A 14,490-nucleotide genomic window follows, 5' to 3' on the forward strand; every position below is an offset into this window, starting at 1 on the left:
TGGGTATATAGCACTTTAAATGTAGGAGGGGACCCATGTCAGTATCCACTGCTGAAGTTCCTGCGCATACAGAAGGCATCATCCTACCCGAGCAGGAAAGCCAGACCCTACGAGTTCGATATTTAAATTCAGATAGGACACTGTCTTACGAACAGAGGCATGGGATGTGCAATAAAAAGACATTAAGACGTGTATTGCCTCATCCTAAGCATCCACGCACCCCTGAAGAAGGCCCCGCAGCCGAAAGGTTGTGTCTCTTTTCTTTTCAGCACGGAATAAACCTTCACTTGTTCATTTTCATCCTAAGCATGCCACCGGATAGTGTACCGTGTCCCTTTTCATCATACGGGGACGTGGATGTGGATCTTGGGGTCCGGAGGGAAGAGGGTGCCACCAGCCCAGCCCAGCCCACTGGTTCACGGAACACCACAGATCGCAGTTATCCCACCTCAGTACTGGCCAGGCCCAGCTGCGTCTGCAAGCAGTCGATTGATCCCGGAGTCTCGTCTGGACGGTTTTTCAAGAGCCCTGGCAGTTTGGGCAAAATGGGTTATTTCAAACTCTAGTGACTTCTATAAAAACGACGATACAAGAGTTTATTATCTGCTGCTATCATTAAGGAGTTCATTAGCTGCTATATCATTCATTAGATCGTATCTGGTTGCACAGTGGCGATCCCGCCTGGAAAACAAGCCTCACAGCCTTTTCTTCTTTTCTGCTCTGTTATGCTTCGTTTTTTTTTAAGGCAAATAGCCTGGCCATTACGGTAACGTAAAAGCTCCGATATGCCGACACGTAATATACACAGTAATTTAGAGCTAAGATTATTTCTCACTGATAATTCGTTTAGAATACTCATGGTGGTTGAGTCATAATTCATACGTTCAAGACATTATAATGTCTTCAGATAAAAAGCACAGCGCTGATGTAGGCTTGATGCAGCGATTGATGTTTTGTTATCGTCCTTTCGGCTGCTAAACGCTTTGCGGCTCCCTTGTGTTTTATTTGTGACTCTCGATTTACCTGCAAACGTTTTAGTGCCATAACTTATAGAGACATCCACTGCAATTATGCAGTATAACTCAATCTAATTGTTGTTTTCATATGAATGAAATGTGGATTATTATAGTATCAAGCATTGTGTTTTCATCTTGTGCAATAATTTAACATCTAACGTATTTTATTTTATATGTGGCTTTTTAGACTTACAAGCGCTAGCGGGCTCGTTGGTCTAGGGGTATGATTCTCGCTTTGGGTGCGAGAGGTCCCGGGTTCGAATCCCGGACGAGCCCCGTTTTGTTTACTGTGTTTTGAATGGTTTTCCGACCTTAATTAAACGAGAGACTCTCATATTCCAAAAAAGTAGCACCAATAATAATGACGTAAAACGTCCCATAGTAAAGCCAATAACGTTAAATAAAGAAAAAGTGAAATTAAGTGAAAACACTTCTCAGAATAACAACATCGCCAAAAAATAATATCAGAAATAGGTATTCTTAGGATTATTTTGTATGTCCTGAAATGTGATACATAGAACTGGAATGACCAAACTGATTTTTTTCATTTTAACTTTTCGAAACACAGATGCGTATATATTTTCATCAATAGAGGGCAGAGCAGCAGAACATCTCAACCTGTGACAATCTTCCCTTCGTATTCCAAAAGTGTCTAATCATTACCGAACACAGCACAAAAACCAACGCAGTTGTAGGTTTATTGTGTATTTTATATTTTATACCTGTGGAATAATAAAATATATGTTTATGGTTAAAAATGCACAGTATAAACTACAATTTCGTCCTAGTATATATACTAAATACATCTTCGTTATCTTTCTTTAAATAAATTGATTTGATTTTAAGATAAATAGAGCGATATTTTATAAACAACAAAGCAAACGTGACTTATGTATGTTTTCAATTTTCAAATTTTATGCATGTCTTTAATTACAGAGACTATTAATGGTTAACAAACCACTGCAGTTACTGATACAGATAACAGTAACAAAATTAACTACACCTAAAGTAACGAACTTATTTTGGTAACTTTTTGACATAATACAACACAATTCATTTATTCTCTCTACCAATATGGCGATTCAATCTGCATGTGATAATAAAATATTACTCTTTCTTCCGTAAACTCTATGGTCTTACCACGTGTCGCCCCGCGGACAAAGCTGATTGGTGAATATCATTTCGGCTCATTTTTATGACGTCAAAGAAGTTGCTCCTATGGATGAATAGGATTTCTAATCCCGTTCTCGTTGAGATGTAAACGGAGAGTAAAGGCGCGGTGGGGGTCGAGTGTGAGTGAAAATGGTGAGATCCCTTTTCTGTTTAATTCTGAGAACGGTTTTTAATGCTTTCTGTGTACATTTGTTTTCACTATCAGAAATACATTTTTGAAAATGGTTTTGACTACCGGTACCGTGAAGAGATTAAATTATTCAAACGTTAAACTTTCTTCAAAATATCTTTAAAAATACCAGAATTAATTTCTTTATCCATTGGCAACCAATTCAAATTTGAAAGAACATTGTAATGTTGTTGTTTTTTGAACAGCCGTACGCTTTGCATTCACCTCTCTTTGTAGCTGGATGTACGTTTAATTCGCAGGAAAGCTTTGTTTTAAATAAATACTCGTAACGTGTTTCGAAGGGTCTGTGTGTCGCGGATGTTTCTTGGTGACTCCGATTCCGCTTTTTTTAAAAATAACTTGAGCTATTTAAACTATGATCAAGTTTTTGGCTCTGTTGAATATTCCAGTTGAACTATTACTATTACTAGCTTAACTGTTATTAGTAACTTAAAATTTGCTAACTTTTAGCGCCCGCACACGGTAGGTATGATTCATTAAGTAAAGCGCCGGAGAGCCCATCTCTAACGAAAAGCGTAGACGCTGAGGACATGGGTTTGGGATAGGCAAGGCCTAGTTTAGTGCTCTAGGGAAAGATGCTGAGCCGAACAGTTTGCCCCGAAAGGCATCTTAAACGCCCAGCTTCTTGTTATTCAATTTCAAGCTTGATCAGTGCAGTATCTGCAAATCAGACTTATTCCAGACCATCTCTTGCTTTCTTTTTGGTACCTTTACTGAAGGAAATTCAGGAATTGTGTTGTTTACAGCAAGAATCACACAATATTAATGTGCTATCCCAGGCATGTTTCAAAAGTATTACTGGTGTTCTTACAGACACAATTCATAGTCTGCCTTTTTTTGTAGTGACCCCGTGTAGATTCTCATGTGATTTGGCCAGGATTGCTGGCAGGGGGTTTCACAATCCTTTTCTTTCCCTCTGCAGTTATTCTACTCGTTTTTTAAGTCCCTTGTGGGGAAGGACGTCGTGGTGGAGCTGAAAAATGATTTAAGGTGAGGGCCGTGCTGGCCAGAAGAAAGAATTTCTTGTGGCAGTCTTTGAATTTGTAAACGAGGCTTTGCCTCAGTTTCTGGAATTGGAGTCAGCGACTGCAGATTTTACAGTCTGCTCAAGACCTCGGAAAATCTGTCAAATTGGTCCCAGTGAGCCGCCAGTGGAGGAGCTTATTGTTCAGGACGAGAGCCAAGTTGGAATGAAAGCCTGTACATCCACTGGCCTTGCAGGACTGTGATCGGCCTCCTCTGTCATAGTGGGTTTACACTGGCCTGTAATCTCAGATGAATGTAACTAAGATCTCTTAATGTCTAGAATAAAATGACAGAAGATAACAGTACATCATATCCATTTAAAAAAGAGAATGCAACGTCCAGGTCACAATATTGTTTGTATCTCCTTATAGGTGTGTCAGAGCAGAAAGTTAAAATACTAAAGGGCAGCATTCCTAAAGACCTGAATGAATGAGGTGGTTATATCAGAAATACAAAGAAGATTCCAATGTCAATGAATGCTTAGAATGTATATTAAGGTTTTTATTAAGACAGCGCTTTCAAATTTGTTAGCAAACCACCAAACACAAAATAGTTCAATAATGGCAGTATGAACTTGATGCAGTACAGTTTTCTTGAAGATCTTGTACTGTCAATTTAATATTTTTATACTCTAATTCAGGTTCTTTTTCTTGGACATCATAACTGATGTTTCTCATAATGAGCATGAGCCCGTGTTATACCTGTTGAGGTATGGCTGAATCACACTGATCAGCCCTAACAAGGGTCAAATAACTCTTTTTGGACGTCTTGGTTAAATGTGCATTAAAAAAACCATTGTGTTTTTAGATTTTAGTTTTCAACATTGTGAAATATTCTTGGCAATTAAATTAGCTTATGTTCCATAATCCATAGCAACATTTTTGTTAAACATTGTAAGATTAAGTCACAAGGAGAAAACCTTTAAGCAATTTTTTACGGTGCCCAAATGATCTAATTATAACATGTTTTTGTTTGTTATTGTGTGCTCTTCTGTAGTATCTGTGGGACACTCCATTCAGTTGACCAAGTAGGTATTTTGTCTCTCTCTTCTATTTTTATGTATATCTTCTCCCTGTTAAATCCACAAATGTAAAAGTGGCAATAGTGAAAATCATTTTTTCATTCCGGTTTAGCTGTACCATATTTGTATTTTACAGTGTCATTGCAAAATATTTCTGAGTGATAAACAACTATCCTTGTTGAATAGTTTCTTGACAACTCTTGTAAAATGGCTTAGGAGTTTGACAAGCAGCCTTTTCATTCTTGCTATTGTAGATCAGCGGTCGGTAATGGGGCTTTGCATGAAAATTCTCCATAAAAATTAAGCCATTAAATCCCTGTCATTGAGTCAGAGTTTTTTTTTATTAGTTGGTATTTTTTTAATGCATTTTGAAGCAAGTGATATTCATATTCATTTTCTCACCATATTTGGAGAACGTCAAGTCTTATCCTGCTAATTTATAATTCAGGTGTTAAGTTGCTCGAAATGCAACACAGTCAGCTTTTGGCAAACAACTCTCATTGCCAACTCGTACCTTACCGCTAATTGAAACATGGCAACATTAATTATACAGAAATATTGGCTACTGTAGAAATTAATGGGATTGTGGAAAACGTCCTCAGGATCTCCTTTTAAACTTTAGGAAATAAATTGAAGTTGGCAGTCTATGTATATTACAGTATGAATATCAGCATAGTTAAATTTATTTCTTTTTGCTTTCATTACTTCAGTATAGTTTTGACAGCTCTGCACTTTTACATTCCAACCGTGCTTTTGTTGCAAACTCTTAATTGATGGAAAACCATGATCATTATTGACTGACAAAACATTTGACTGACATTTTCTCCTTTTTAGTACCTGAACATCAAACTAACAGACATCAGTGTGACTGATCCAGAGAAGTACCCTCACATGGTGAGTCTGTTGACAAGATCTGGTCCTTCAAAGGGGACCTGCAGTCTCAGTTTTTCAGACTGGTTGTTTAATCTCGGTAACATAAATTAATTGACAGTATCACAAATTTGACAAATTCTGGATTAAGAACTAAATCATGAATTTTCTGAAAGTAGTGTATAGTTGCCATGTTGTTGTAAACCCCTGGTCTTTGCCACGGGCAAGTTCAAGAGTTTGTGCGAATTGCGACATGAAGCGGCCCTTCCTGCTCACTAGTCACTGTAGTGACTAATGTAATGAGATGTACGGGCGAATAAGTACAGGTTGTGCAGCAGATGTTTCACCACAGAAATGTGCATGAAGAGTAAGTAAGTAGTATTTGCTGGCAAAACCGTCTTAACTGAGAGCAATATTTCTGTTGGATTAAAAGCGATGTATTCACAAGCCTGCTTGTTTAAAATGTAATAGGGCCGTTTCACCTCATCAGAAGATTGGTTGCCTTGTTCTGAATTGTAGAGTATGGTGCTGTGCAAACCTGAACATTTCGAGTACTTTGTGATGTAAATTGGAGGTTTTACACGTTACTGCATACATCTTACTTTCAATGTACTCATCAATGCTGTTTTTTTTTCTAACCCCGAAATATTAAAATAGCATTGCAGTTCCCCTTTAAATTGCAGTTCTTACAGAAAGATGGATGTATTTCATCTTATTGTTCTCGTTTAATAACTGACATTTGCCCTTCCGGAAAACAAGGACTCGTGGAGGAGCTAGACTGATCTTTTTATCTTTTGCCCCTTTGGTCTGTTACCCTTAGCTGTCTGTGAAGAACTGCTTTATCCGAGGCTCAGTGGTGCGGTATGTACAGCTCCCTGCGGATGAAGTGGACACACAGCTGTTGCAGGACGCCGCACGCAAAGAAGCCATGCAACAAAAACAGTGATAACGTGCATGAGTGGGGTGGGGCAGGGGGTGTTATTTCCACAAGGGTCCTAGGCTGCCTTTTGACTACACATTTACTGGAGCATGTGTAAAACCATAGCCTAAATAATACATCTTTAATTTTGTTATTAATGTAAATGCTTTCTTAATTGGATTTCAGTTTTGCGTAATTAATAGTTTAAGGTGCTCTGACTCAGTGATCGTATCTTTCAATGTTTCCTGTAGCTGTGATGTTGAATCCTCGCTAAGCTGTAGAGTGTGGATTTGTAGGGTGCCAAAACCTACTTCGTCAGTATGGCAACATGGGTGGTTGTTTCTTTATTTATGTATCCCTTAACTTCTGCTTCTTTCTTGAAACAGAAGTGGGGTGCAGGCTAGTAACCCATTTACTACTGGAATGGGGAAAAAACTTTAAACATAACACTTTTCAAAGTACTTCTAATTAATGGGAAATCAAAGTAACATTTGGCATTTTGAAATTAAAGAAAAGACTATAACAATGTATTATCGGGCTTATAAAAGCTTAGTTCTTTTGTGTGTATGCAGGCATGTGCAGGGATTTATTTCTGTTTAACAGTTGGTAATATTTATAAGGAGTTTCTTTTATTATTCTGTCCCTTCCTGGCTTTATGCATTGACATAGCATCACCACAATCGGCCTGGCATCAAATGTGTTCAGAAAACAAGGGGTGAAATTGCTTTATTAAAGTAAAACTGAAAGTAATGCTGTTAAAAAGGGCAAGATCATTAGGAAGACTAGTTAGTTTTTTTATGATAAATCATACAGAATGAACATATTTATTATGTTCTAGACATAAAACAAATGATTTTTGTTTAATTATGGTTTCACAGCTTTTAGGAACTGCTTTCCTTCTGGGTAATGAAAAGATCCTAAAAGGGGATTTTTCATTTTAAAATTTAGAAATGTGAAAAGAAAAAAAAAGCACACTAAAATTTAGAAAACGTTCTGTAGGAAATGTTATGTTTTTATGTTCTGTTATGTTTTGGTGCTGTGTCAAGTTTATTTGAAATGTTTTGGGGAAACAAAAACGTGTAAACAATAGCACCAGAAAAGGTTGTACAGATTTGTTTTTGCATGCACCCATGAATGTCAATTTTGACCAGACCTTCCAAAACCAATTTAAAAGACATTTCAGTCCATTTTTTTTCTTCTGATGAAAAACTGAAGAAAACTGAGCAGTTTGGGGAATCGAGGCTGTACTGTACTGCAGTGAATCTTACCATTTAAAGATTTACCTGGGAACTGCATTAAGCCAAGTGTATAACAGAAGCATTTTGGCCATCACAAATCAGTCCCTCTTCCTAAACATCAATGTAATATTTTTATAGAAAGAATAGAAAAATGCATGCCTTTTTTCAGAATTGGTAACAGCCCTCAGATTCCTTTTACAGGGTCTTCCTCTGAACCATGTACACACACTGTATTGCAATTCTAATATTGTAACATTAGTTAGCACACCTAATTGGTTAGCACAGCTTTCTGACATGCTTATTGACGACCTCCACAAAGATCAGCTGCACAGATTTGAAGAATTAATTAAAAAGATTAGTCAATTCAGATTCTCACAATAAATTAAACAAAATATCAGTTTCTGGATGAATTAGGGTTGTATTGTCTCTCTGAACTAAGTCTTTACCTTTTAATAGGAGTAAGAAGAGTGTCTTTTGAGTTTAAATTTTTTGTGTGGATATGTAAAAGCTTAACATTGAATTTTTGGAGGTTGGATTCCCATTTCCATTAATTATGTTTGTATGTTTAAACTTACTTAATGATGGATTTGGTTAATTTTCTATTTGGTTGAGTCACAATGATATGATAAATGATGTAGTGTGTTTTGAGAGACTATTTTGTTAAAAAGTAGAAATAAACGTTTTTTTTTCCAACCCGTGGTCGCTGATTTTTAAGTGGTTTTATGGTCTTTAAGTCATATAAACATAAAACGTATATGTGAAAGAAATGATATACTGTATACATTAAAACATACATTAATCACATCTGTATCTGGCTACTGACATACATGACAAAAAAAAAACAGAATTCCCCTAACTGGTGTTTCTTAAATAAATCTTTCGTATGGTCTTCGTTGTTTTACCGTTTCCAATAATTAGACCTTGCAGCTGTTCCGTTCTCATTTCGTCAATGTGACGTTCGTCGAATTATTTTCTTTACAATGAGACATCGGAATAAACATTTGTGAAACGCTGCGGGTCCCGGCGTACCTCGGTGTCGTGTGGAACGCGCTCCTGCTCGCATCCATGGCGACGGTGGGGACCGCGGAAGGATGAGGCGCAGGTGATGACGCAGTCAGGAGGCAGGTTGCCTGGAGCTTTCACTGGTTTTGCCTAAGCCTTATTTAAGAGGTACTACCAGATCGAGGTTGAGCAGGTTATATTATTTTTTGTGTACTATCGGAAATATATATTTTAAAAAATAAACGTTTTGATGCCAAAGTGATTTTTTTTTTTTACAATCAGAATAATTGTCTCCCTCTCACACGTAACGTAAAACAGGTTCAGGGTCTTTTAATTAACGTTTATTTACGACACGACGATGCAGGTGTGAAATCCTTTAAAATGCCGCAAGCCACTATCGTGCAGTAGTACTGCAAACTGGGAGGATATTTTGGACGGCCTTTTGTATTGTCGCCATGGAGCAGGTACAAGTGCTTTCAGGGGCAGTGTATGGAAAGGAAATTTCAATGCTTAGAAGAAACCGCAGGAGTAATAGACAACGCTGAATTGTAGAGTTTGGCTTAAGAGATGAAAACTGCAGTTTAGCTGTTAATGTCAAGCATAGACCGCGCCTTCGCTTCTTCACAAGGTATTTCTGTTTCAGACCCATCCGGCGTGGACGTAGCAAGGTTACTTTGATTATTTAATTCACATAAATAAAACATCACACTTTGTTTTTTCAAACAGCCAACACTACTTAGAAGTCTACAGTGTTTGTGTTAAATGGGTTTGCAAATCGAAAGAACAGGTTATACAAACCATCAAAACTATGCTGGGGATTGCAATCACGCCTGAGAAACGAACTTTCTTAATATAAAGGTCTGTCCATGGGTATTTAAAAGAATCATCTGGTGTTCCTATTTTTAAGAGTTTGTAATTTAACCATTTTCATTTACAGCAATATTTCTTAGTTATATTTAAACTGATGTACTGGCTGTTGCTTTAGACTGTTTTGTTTTGATTGTCTTCTGCTTTTGGGCCTTTTCAAGTACTGCCCTCATTTCACCATGATTTTTGCTGGCCATATAATGCAGGTTTGTCGAACAGGGATCTCCTTGGGTAGGCCTTAACCATTCACTGAATGTTTTTTTTTTTTGTCTCCACTATTCTTGGTTCTAAGTTGAAAAACGTTCTAATTTTTTGTGGCTGTTCTTTGTTGTCATTTATTCATCATCTTTTTCTGTGAACACATTCAAGCAGCTGAATTAACAACATTCATAATGCTACTCCATTCTGTGCCAACAAACACAGTAGAGTACTTGTCAAGGTAATGTGCAGGCAATTGCCTCAGGATGCAGATCATAGCCGCTGAAATACAAGAACTGACACAGCATACACACATCTTATTTACTACACTAACTAAAGGCTTCATGGGTAGCAGGATAGCTCACAGTTTCAGAAAGAGGAGAGCATAACATACAGTGATATTAAGGAATGTTGAACGTAACACTGTGTGAGACAGAAACCTAAAAAGATAGTAGTGAAGTGTGTAATCTTTTTAAATTATTTTTTTAGTTACACCCTTTGCAAAAATTGTGACTGGTGTAATGCATGAAGATGACTATTGCAAAATTATCCACACATATTGTTCTAGAATGAAACGAGTTTAGTTAGCTCTAGCATCCACTGAATATCAATTCTTGACACAGAATCTTTTTTCTAATGAACTGTCAATAATCAAAGGTGGCTACCAAGAAATAGAGCTCCAACTGGACTGAAAAAAGTACTTGTAACCATTGACTTGTAATTGTTAGGGAGATCAGGGATCTTTGCTCCAGTGCAGCCCAGAGGAGGAAGCCCTTCCTGAAGATCAGGTAGGTCTCGGCATTAAAAAGAAGTTAAACTCTGGGGTTGATAATAACATTTTTTGGATCTAGTAGACTGCAAAAAGCAAACTCCAAGCTATGTGCAATACCAGTTCCTTCCATCCATTCTCTAGCTGCTTCTTCCAGTTCGGGATCACAGGGAAGCCAGAGCCTATCCTGGCAAGCAATGGGTGTGAGGCAGGATCCACCCCTGGTGGGATGCTAGGCCATTGCAGGGCAGACACCCCTAGGATCAGTTTTCCCAGAAGCCAGTTTACATATTGGTATGTTTTTGGACTGTGGAACGGAAGCCATATGGACATGGGGAGAACGTACAAACTCGATGCCGATAGCATTCCAGGCCCAGAGTTTGCAAGGCAGCAATGCTAACTCTGCACCTCCACGCTGCCCATAATACCATCTCTCTTCTCCCTGTTGCTAAATGAACCAAAAATGTATTTTTTTCGCTGAAAACCTCAGTAAAACCTAGACATTATTGATGTCTAGAGCAGTGGTTTACAGCCCTGGTCCAAGAGGAATGCTGTTGGCTGGTTTTCATTCGTGGTGAGCTCTAAATCTTCACTGCTAATTGATGACTCAACTGCTTGATTGTTTAGACTTTCATTTAACTTTTTTTTTGGTTAGCCCTCAGGTTCCAGAATACCTGACTTCAAGGGTACTGTTTCCAACAGCTTCAGCACATCAAAAGCTACACAGCCTCTCCTCAACCTAAGGGTCATTTCTTCCAGCCAAAGAGCTCTAACTGGTTGGTCAGTTTATGATGAACCGATAGGTGGGAATGGCTCTGTATTATACTCCCACAATTTAGTATTTTTTGCTTTTGCAGTGATCCAATTTACACTTCTGGCAACCTAAAGTGTTCAGTTCAGAAACTGGTACAGAGTTGCTGGTTACACATCCAGTATGACCATTTAAGAGCTGAAGGCAAATTTACAAACATGCCTCACATAGAAAACTGTAATCAAGGGGCTCAGGAGACACAACCACTGAGACCATACAAATTGAAAAGCATTGGCACAAAGTAATCCCAAAGCATATTGTAGTGAAAGTATTTTTTTGCCTTTATGTAATTCTCTGTTCTTATTGCTTTGATACTCGCAGGGGGATCACAGTGAGCTTGAGACCAACCACATGCTCAGTTCATCCTTTGAAGAAATTTCAGATGAAGAGGTATAGTCGCTATTTGGCTATTTAAGAATTGTGTTGGAGCAAAAACCTGAAGTCACACTGCTCTCCCAGGACCAGGACTGCCCAGTTGCATGCAGAAACACCTAATTTAGGGTCACTCAAGTTGCTCTCTTAGGAGGGCAGATAGAACCAAAACACAATACAAAAGAGATTTTGGTAGTCAACAAAAATATCAAATATTTAATTGATCATTATAAGAATTAAGGTGTGGGTTGCATTGCAGTAGAGTGAACTGAATGAGCTTCATGCTTGGTAACTTTGCTCAGAGGGTACAATGTTCTAAAATTCTAAGAACGGTTTGCACATTTTTCTCTCTTTGGTCTCTAATTTAGCAGAATTTAAATATTGTAACTTCAGGTCCTCCCACCCACCCAGAAACATAATCCTTATTGGAGCTGAAACAAATTGCCTAGAACTGATCCTTAAATAGAGAGTAAGTGGCATGGGGGGTAAGAATCTCGCATAAGAGGATGAAAGGAGGTCTATGCTAGTTATTTTACAGCTACCATCTCTGTAGATATCTACCAAGAAGGAGCGACACTGGAGACTTGGCCCGGAAGACCTGAATGAGACACTGTTGTATGATTTCCCTGGACTAGATCGTGCTCTGTTTCTGGTGGAGCTTTCTACATCAGAAGATCTTCAAAATCTAGAGAAGAGGTCCAGTGACGCATGAAGGTCCACAGTTGGGTAAATCATGTAATTGAGACTATTTAAAAGCAGAAAGTATAAAGTGAAGTTGCAGCACCTCTCCTAGAGCAAGATTTAAGGATGACGTTCTTTACAAAAGTGGAAAAAAATTGGGTAACAAAAGTTTGCCTGAAATAACTTGTGATGTAAATTTTCAATGTATATACAAATAGTGTCTGTGTATTGATTTTTTTTTTTTGGCAGAAATGTATTTAATAAGCATGATCCAGTTTGGAGTTCTATTTTAATCCAAATAACCTTGTCTGTTGGTTTGTGTTGTCCACAATTAAAGTGAAGTTCTAAGTTTTTGAATGGCACTCCTGGAGGTATATTAAGTGTGCAGTATTTAACCTGTTTTTATTAAGTACACCTTTTAAGATTCATTCTACTTACTGCTTTAATTTAAGTTTCTAGATTGACATCCCATAGAGATATGTAGTTTTTATTTTGTGACTTGAATTTTGTCTGTGGAAAAGGAAACCACTGAAGAAGAATGAGACCGAGAAGGTTTTGCTCTTTTTAAAGGCTTGGGGAGAAATAATGCATAAAGCGATCGATAATGTGTAGCAGGGCATCCGTCTCGAGTGACTAGCCCAGTAGGCCTGGACTGGTGACAAGGATGGCAGAGAGTCCTTTGATAAACTGAAGCATCCCTGTAAGTGGTTGTACTGAAGGTCTCTGAAACTGAGATCCCTAATCTCGACTTTGGAATGGCTGGTCTGTTTCCATGATTTCTAGATCTCTTCAAAGCATTGGTACCTGAAGCATTGAGAGAAGCTCCTCAACTGCTCTGATTTTTATGCTAAAAATGATCTTATTTAGGTTGTGAAAAGCTCAGTTAAACAATCTGAATATCTGTGGATACAATAGCCCATTAAAACTAGGATCTCTAAATTGTATTTGTAAATGTGAGTATTCTATATAGAAAGTCTCCCTAAGTAAGCTGTTTAGAGGCAGAAAAAATCACCCAACCAGAAATAGGGGATGAAAAAGCAGAGAATTTCTTTGGAAAAGAAGTGCCATACAAAAGGCTCCCTGCAAGGTTTAATTTGCTTTTAAACCTTGTGTGGAGGTCTGGAACAAGCTAACCAGCCATGTTCTTGAAGCTAATACCTTTTGCTTTATTCAACAAAAAAGAAATGACTGGATCATATCCTTGTATCAATTACTTGCTAGCTACCAAATTATCTAGATGTACCTAATAGCACTCTCTCATTTGAAAATCTCATATTCTTTAACTGAAAGTCTTGTTTTGATCATGTGACATGATGACAGACATTTTATTGTTTGTTTTTTTTTCCATATGCGTAAAAAAGGAAATGTAAAAAATAGTATTTTGGGTTATCCCAGGGGTTATTATTATTAAACATAAGCATCTTTTTCATAAATTGTCACACCTTTGCATACTTGTTACGTGAAGTATTCTGGTAATGTACTTTCTGCTTGAAAGACTGAGACCTTCAGAAAGGTATAGGAATGACAGAACATTCAAGTTTCAAACGTAATGCATTACAGATTTGGGAAAGGGGACTGTGCTAGATTGGGCAATGGTCAATTAATCTTCCACCATTAATGTTTCGATAACCTGTTGACAAGGTGCATGTGCCAAAATAGTGGTTTAGTACCCTGGACACAGCAAATAAATATAATCACAAACAAAATAAAAAATGAGCCTGCAGGAAGGTGTAAAAATCATGCAATCAACAACCAACGTACAGAAAAGTTGTCTTTTAGTTGTGTGATACTGACATCTTTTGGTGGATTATAGAACCTGCAGAGGTCTGTATGTCTATCCAATGTTAGAAAGCTGCTTATTCTTAGGAAGGGTCTGGCTATGACAACACAGAGCCTGTATCAGAAACACAGGGCAGAAAGTTGGACTGTAGCCTAGAGGGGGCACAGCTGGGACCCCAAGCAGAGTGAGGAATTAACCAAGCGGGAGCTGTAAAAGTGAAGATGGGGTGTAAGAGAACACAATAATAATAATTAGTATTAGGGGGATTTCCAAAAACCAAGGACTCCGTACATAATGACAAGAAGAACAACGAATTATAAAATTACACAAGAACATAACCAGATAGAATGTAGGGCAATCATACATGGGTCAAAATAAAAACCTAATCTTTCTAAGAATCACTGGAATGGTGCTCTGTAAAAAAGGAGAAGCAACAGAAAAGGAATGGTCTGTGATATTTAGTCCTGGGTACAGTGAGCAAAGGATCAGCCTCAACTGAACGCAGCCTGTGGGAGGAGTGTTATCATAGAGGAGCTCGGAGATGTACGATAAAACCA

The 14,490-nt window shown here is 37.9% G+C and overlaps 1 protein-coding gene, 1 long non-coding RNA gene and 1 other non-coding gene across 3 annotated transcripts; all 3 read left to right on the top strand.

Moving 5' to 3' along the window:
- Positions 1 to 1,220: 1,220 nt before the first annotated feature.
- Positions 1,221 to 1,292, top strand: trnap-ugg (transfer RNA proline (anticodon UGG)). The gene has a single exon. It is a non-coding gene; the product is annotated as a tRNA-Pro (tRNA).
- Positions 1,293 to 2,203: 911 nt separating this feature from the next.
- On the top strand, positions 2,204 to 8,146 carry lsm2 (LSM2 homolog, U6 small nuclear RNA and mRNA degradation associated). The gene is made up of 5 exons (XM_088912878.1): positions 2,204 to 2,321; positions 3,302 to 3,369; positions 4,402 to 4,432; positions 5,261 to 5,320; positions 6,117 to 8,146. Exons 1-5 carry the CDS (start codon positions 2,319 to 2,321, stop codon positions 6,240 to 6,242), a joined length of 288 nt encoding a protein of 95 aa, XP_088769004.1. The 5' UTR covers positions 2,204 to 2,318; the 3' UTR covers positions 6,243 to 8,146.
- A 2,107-nt stretch (positions 8,147 to 10,253) lies between these two features.
- On the top strand, positions 10,254 to 12,506 carry LOC148836853 (uncharacterized). The gene is made up of 2 exons (XR_016090961.1): positions 10,254 to 11,490; positions 12,026 to 12,506. It is a non-coding gene; the product is annotated as an uncharacterized LOC148836853 (long non-coding RNA).
- Positions 12,507 to 14,490: the final 1,984 nt, after the last annotated feature.

Source organism: Atractosteus spatula, chromosome 4 (assembly GCF_055471065.1).
Source record: "Atractosteus spatula isolate fAtrSpa1 chromosome 4, fAtrSpa1.hap1, whole genome shotgun sequence".
NCBI lineage: Eukaryota > Metazoa > Chordata > Actinopteri > Semionotiformes > Lepisosteidae > Atractosteus > Atractosteus spatula.

Excerpts from the sequence above, each read along its gene's own strand:
- lsm2 (XM_088912878.1), top strand. Across the intron at positions 3,370-4,401 it reads GAGCTGAAAAATGATTTAAG|TATCTGTGGGACACTCCATT; the intron begins GTGAGGGCCGTG and ends GCTCTTCTGTAG. Across the intron at positions 5,321-6,116 it reads CAGAGAAGTACCCTCACATG|CTGTCTGTGAAGAACTGCTT; the intron begins GTGAGTCTGTTG and ends TGTTACCCTTAG.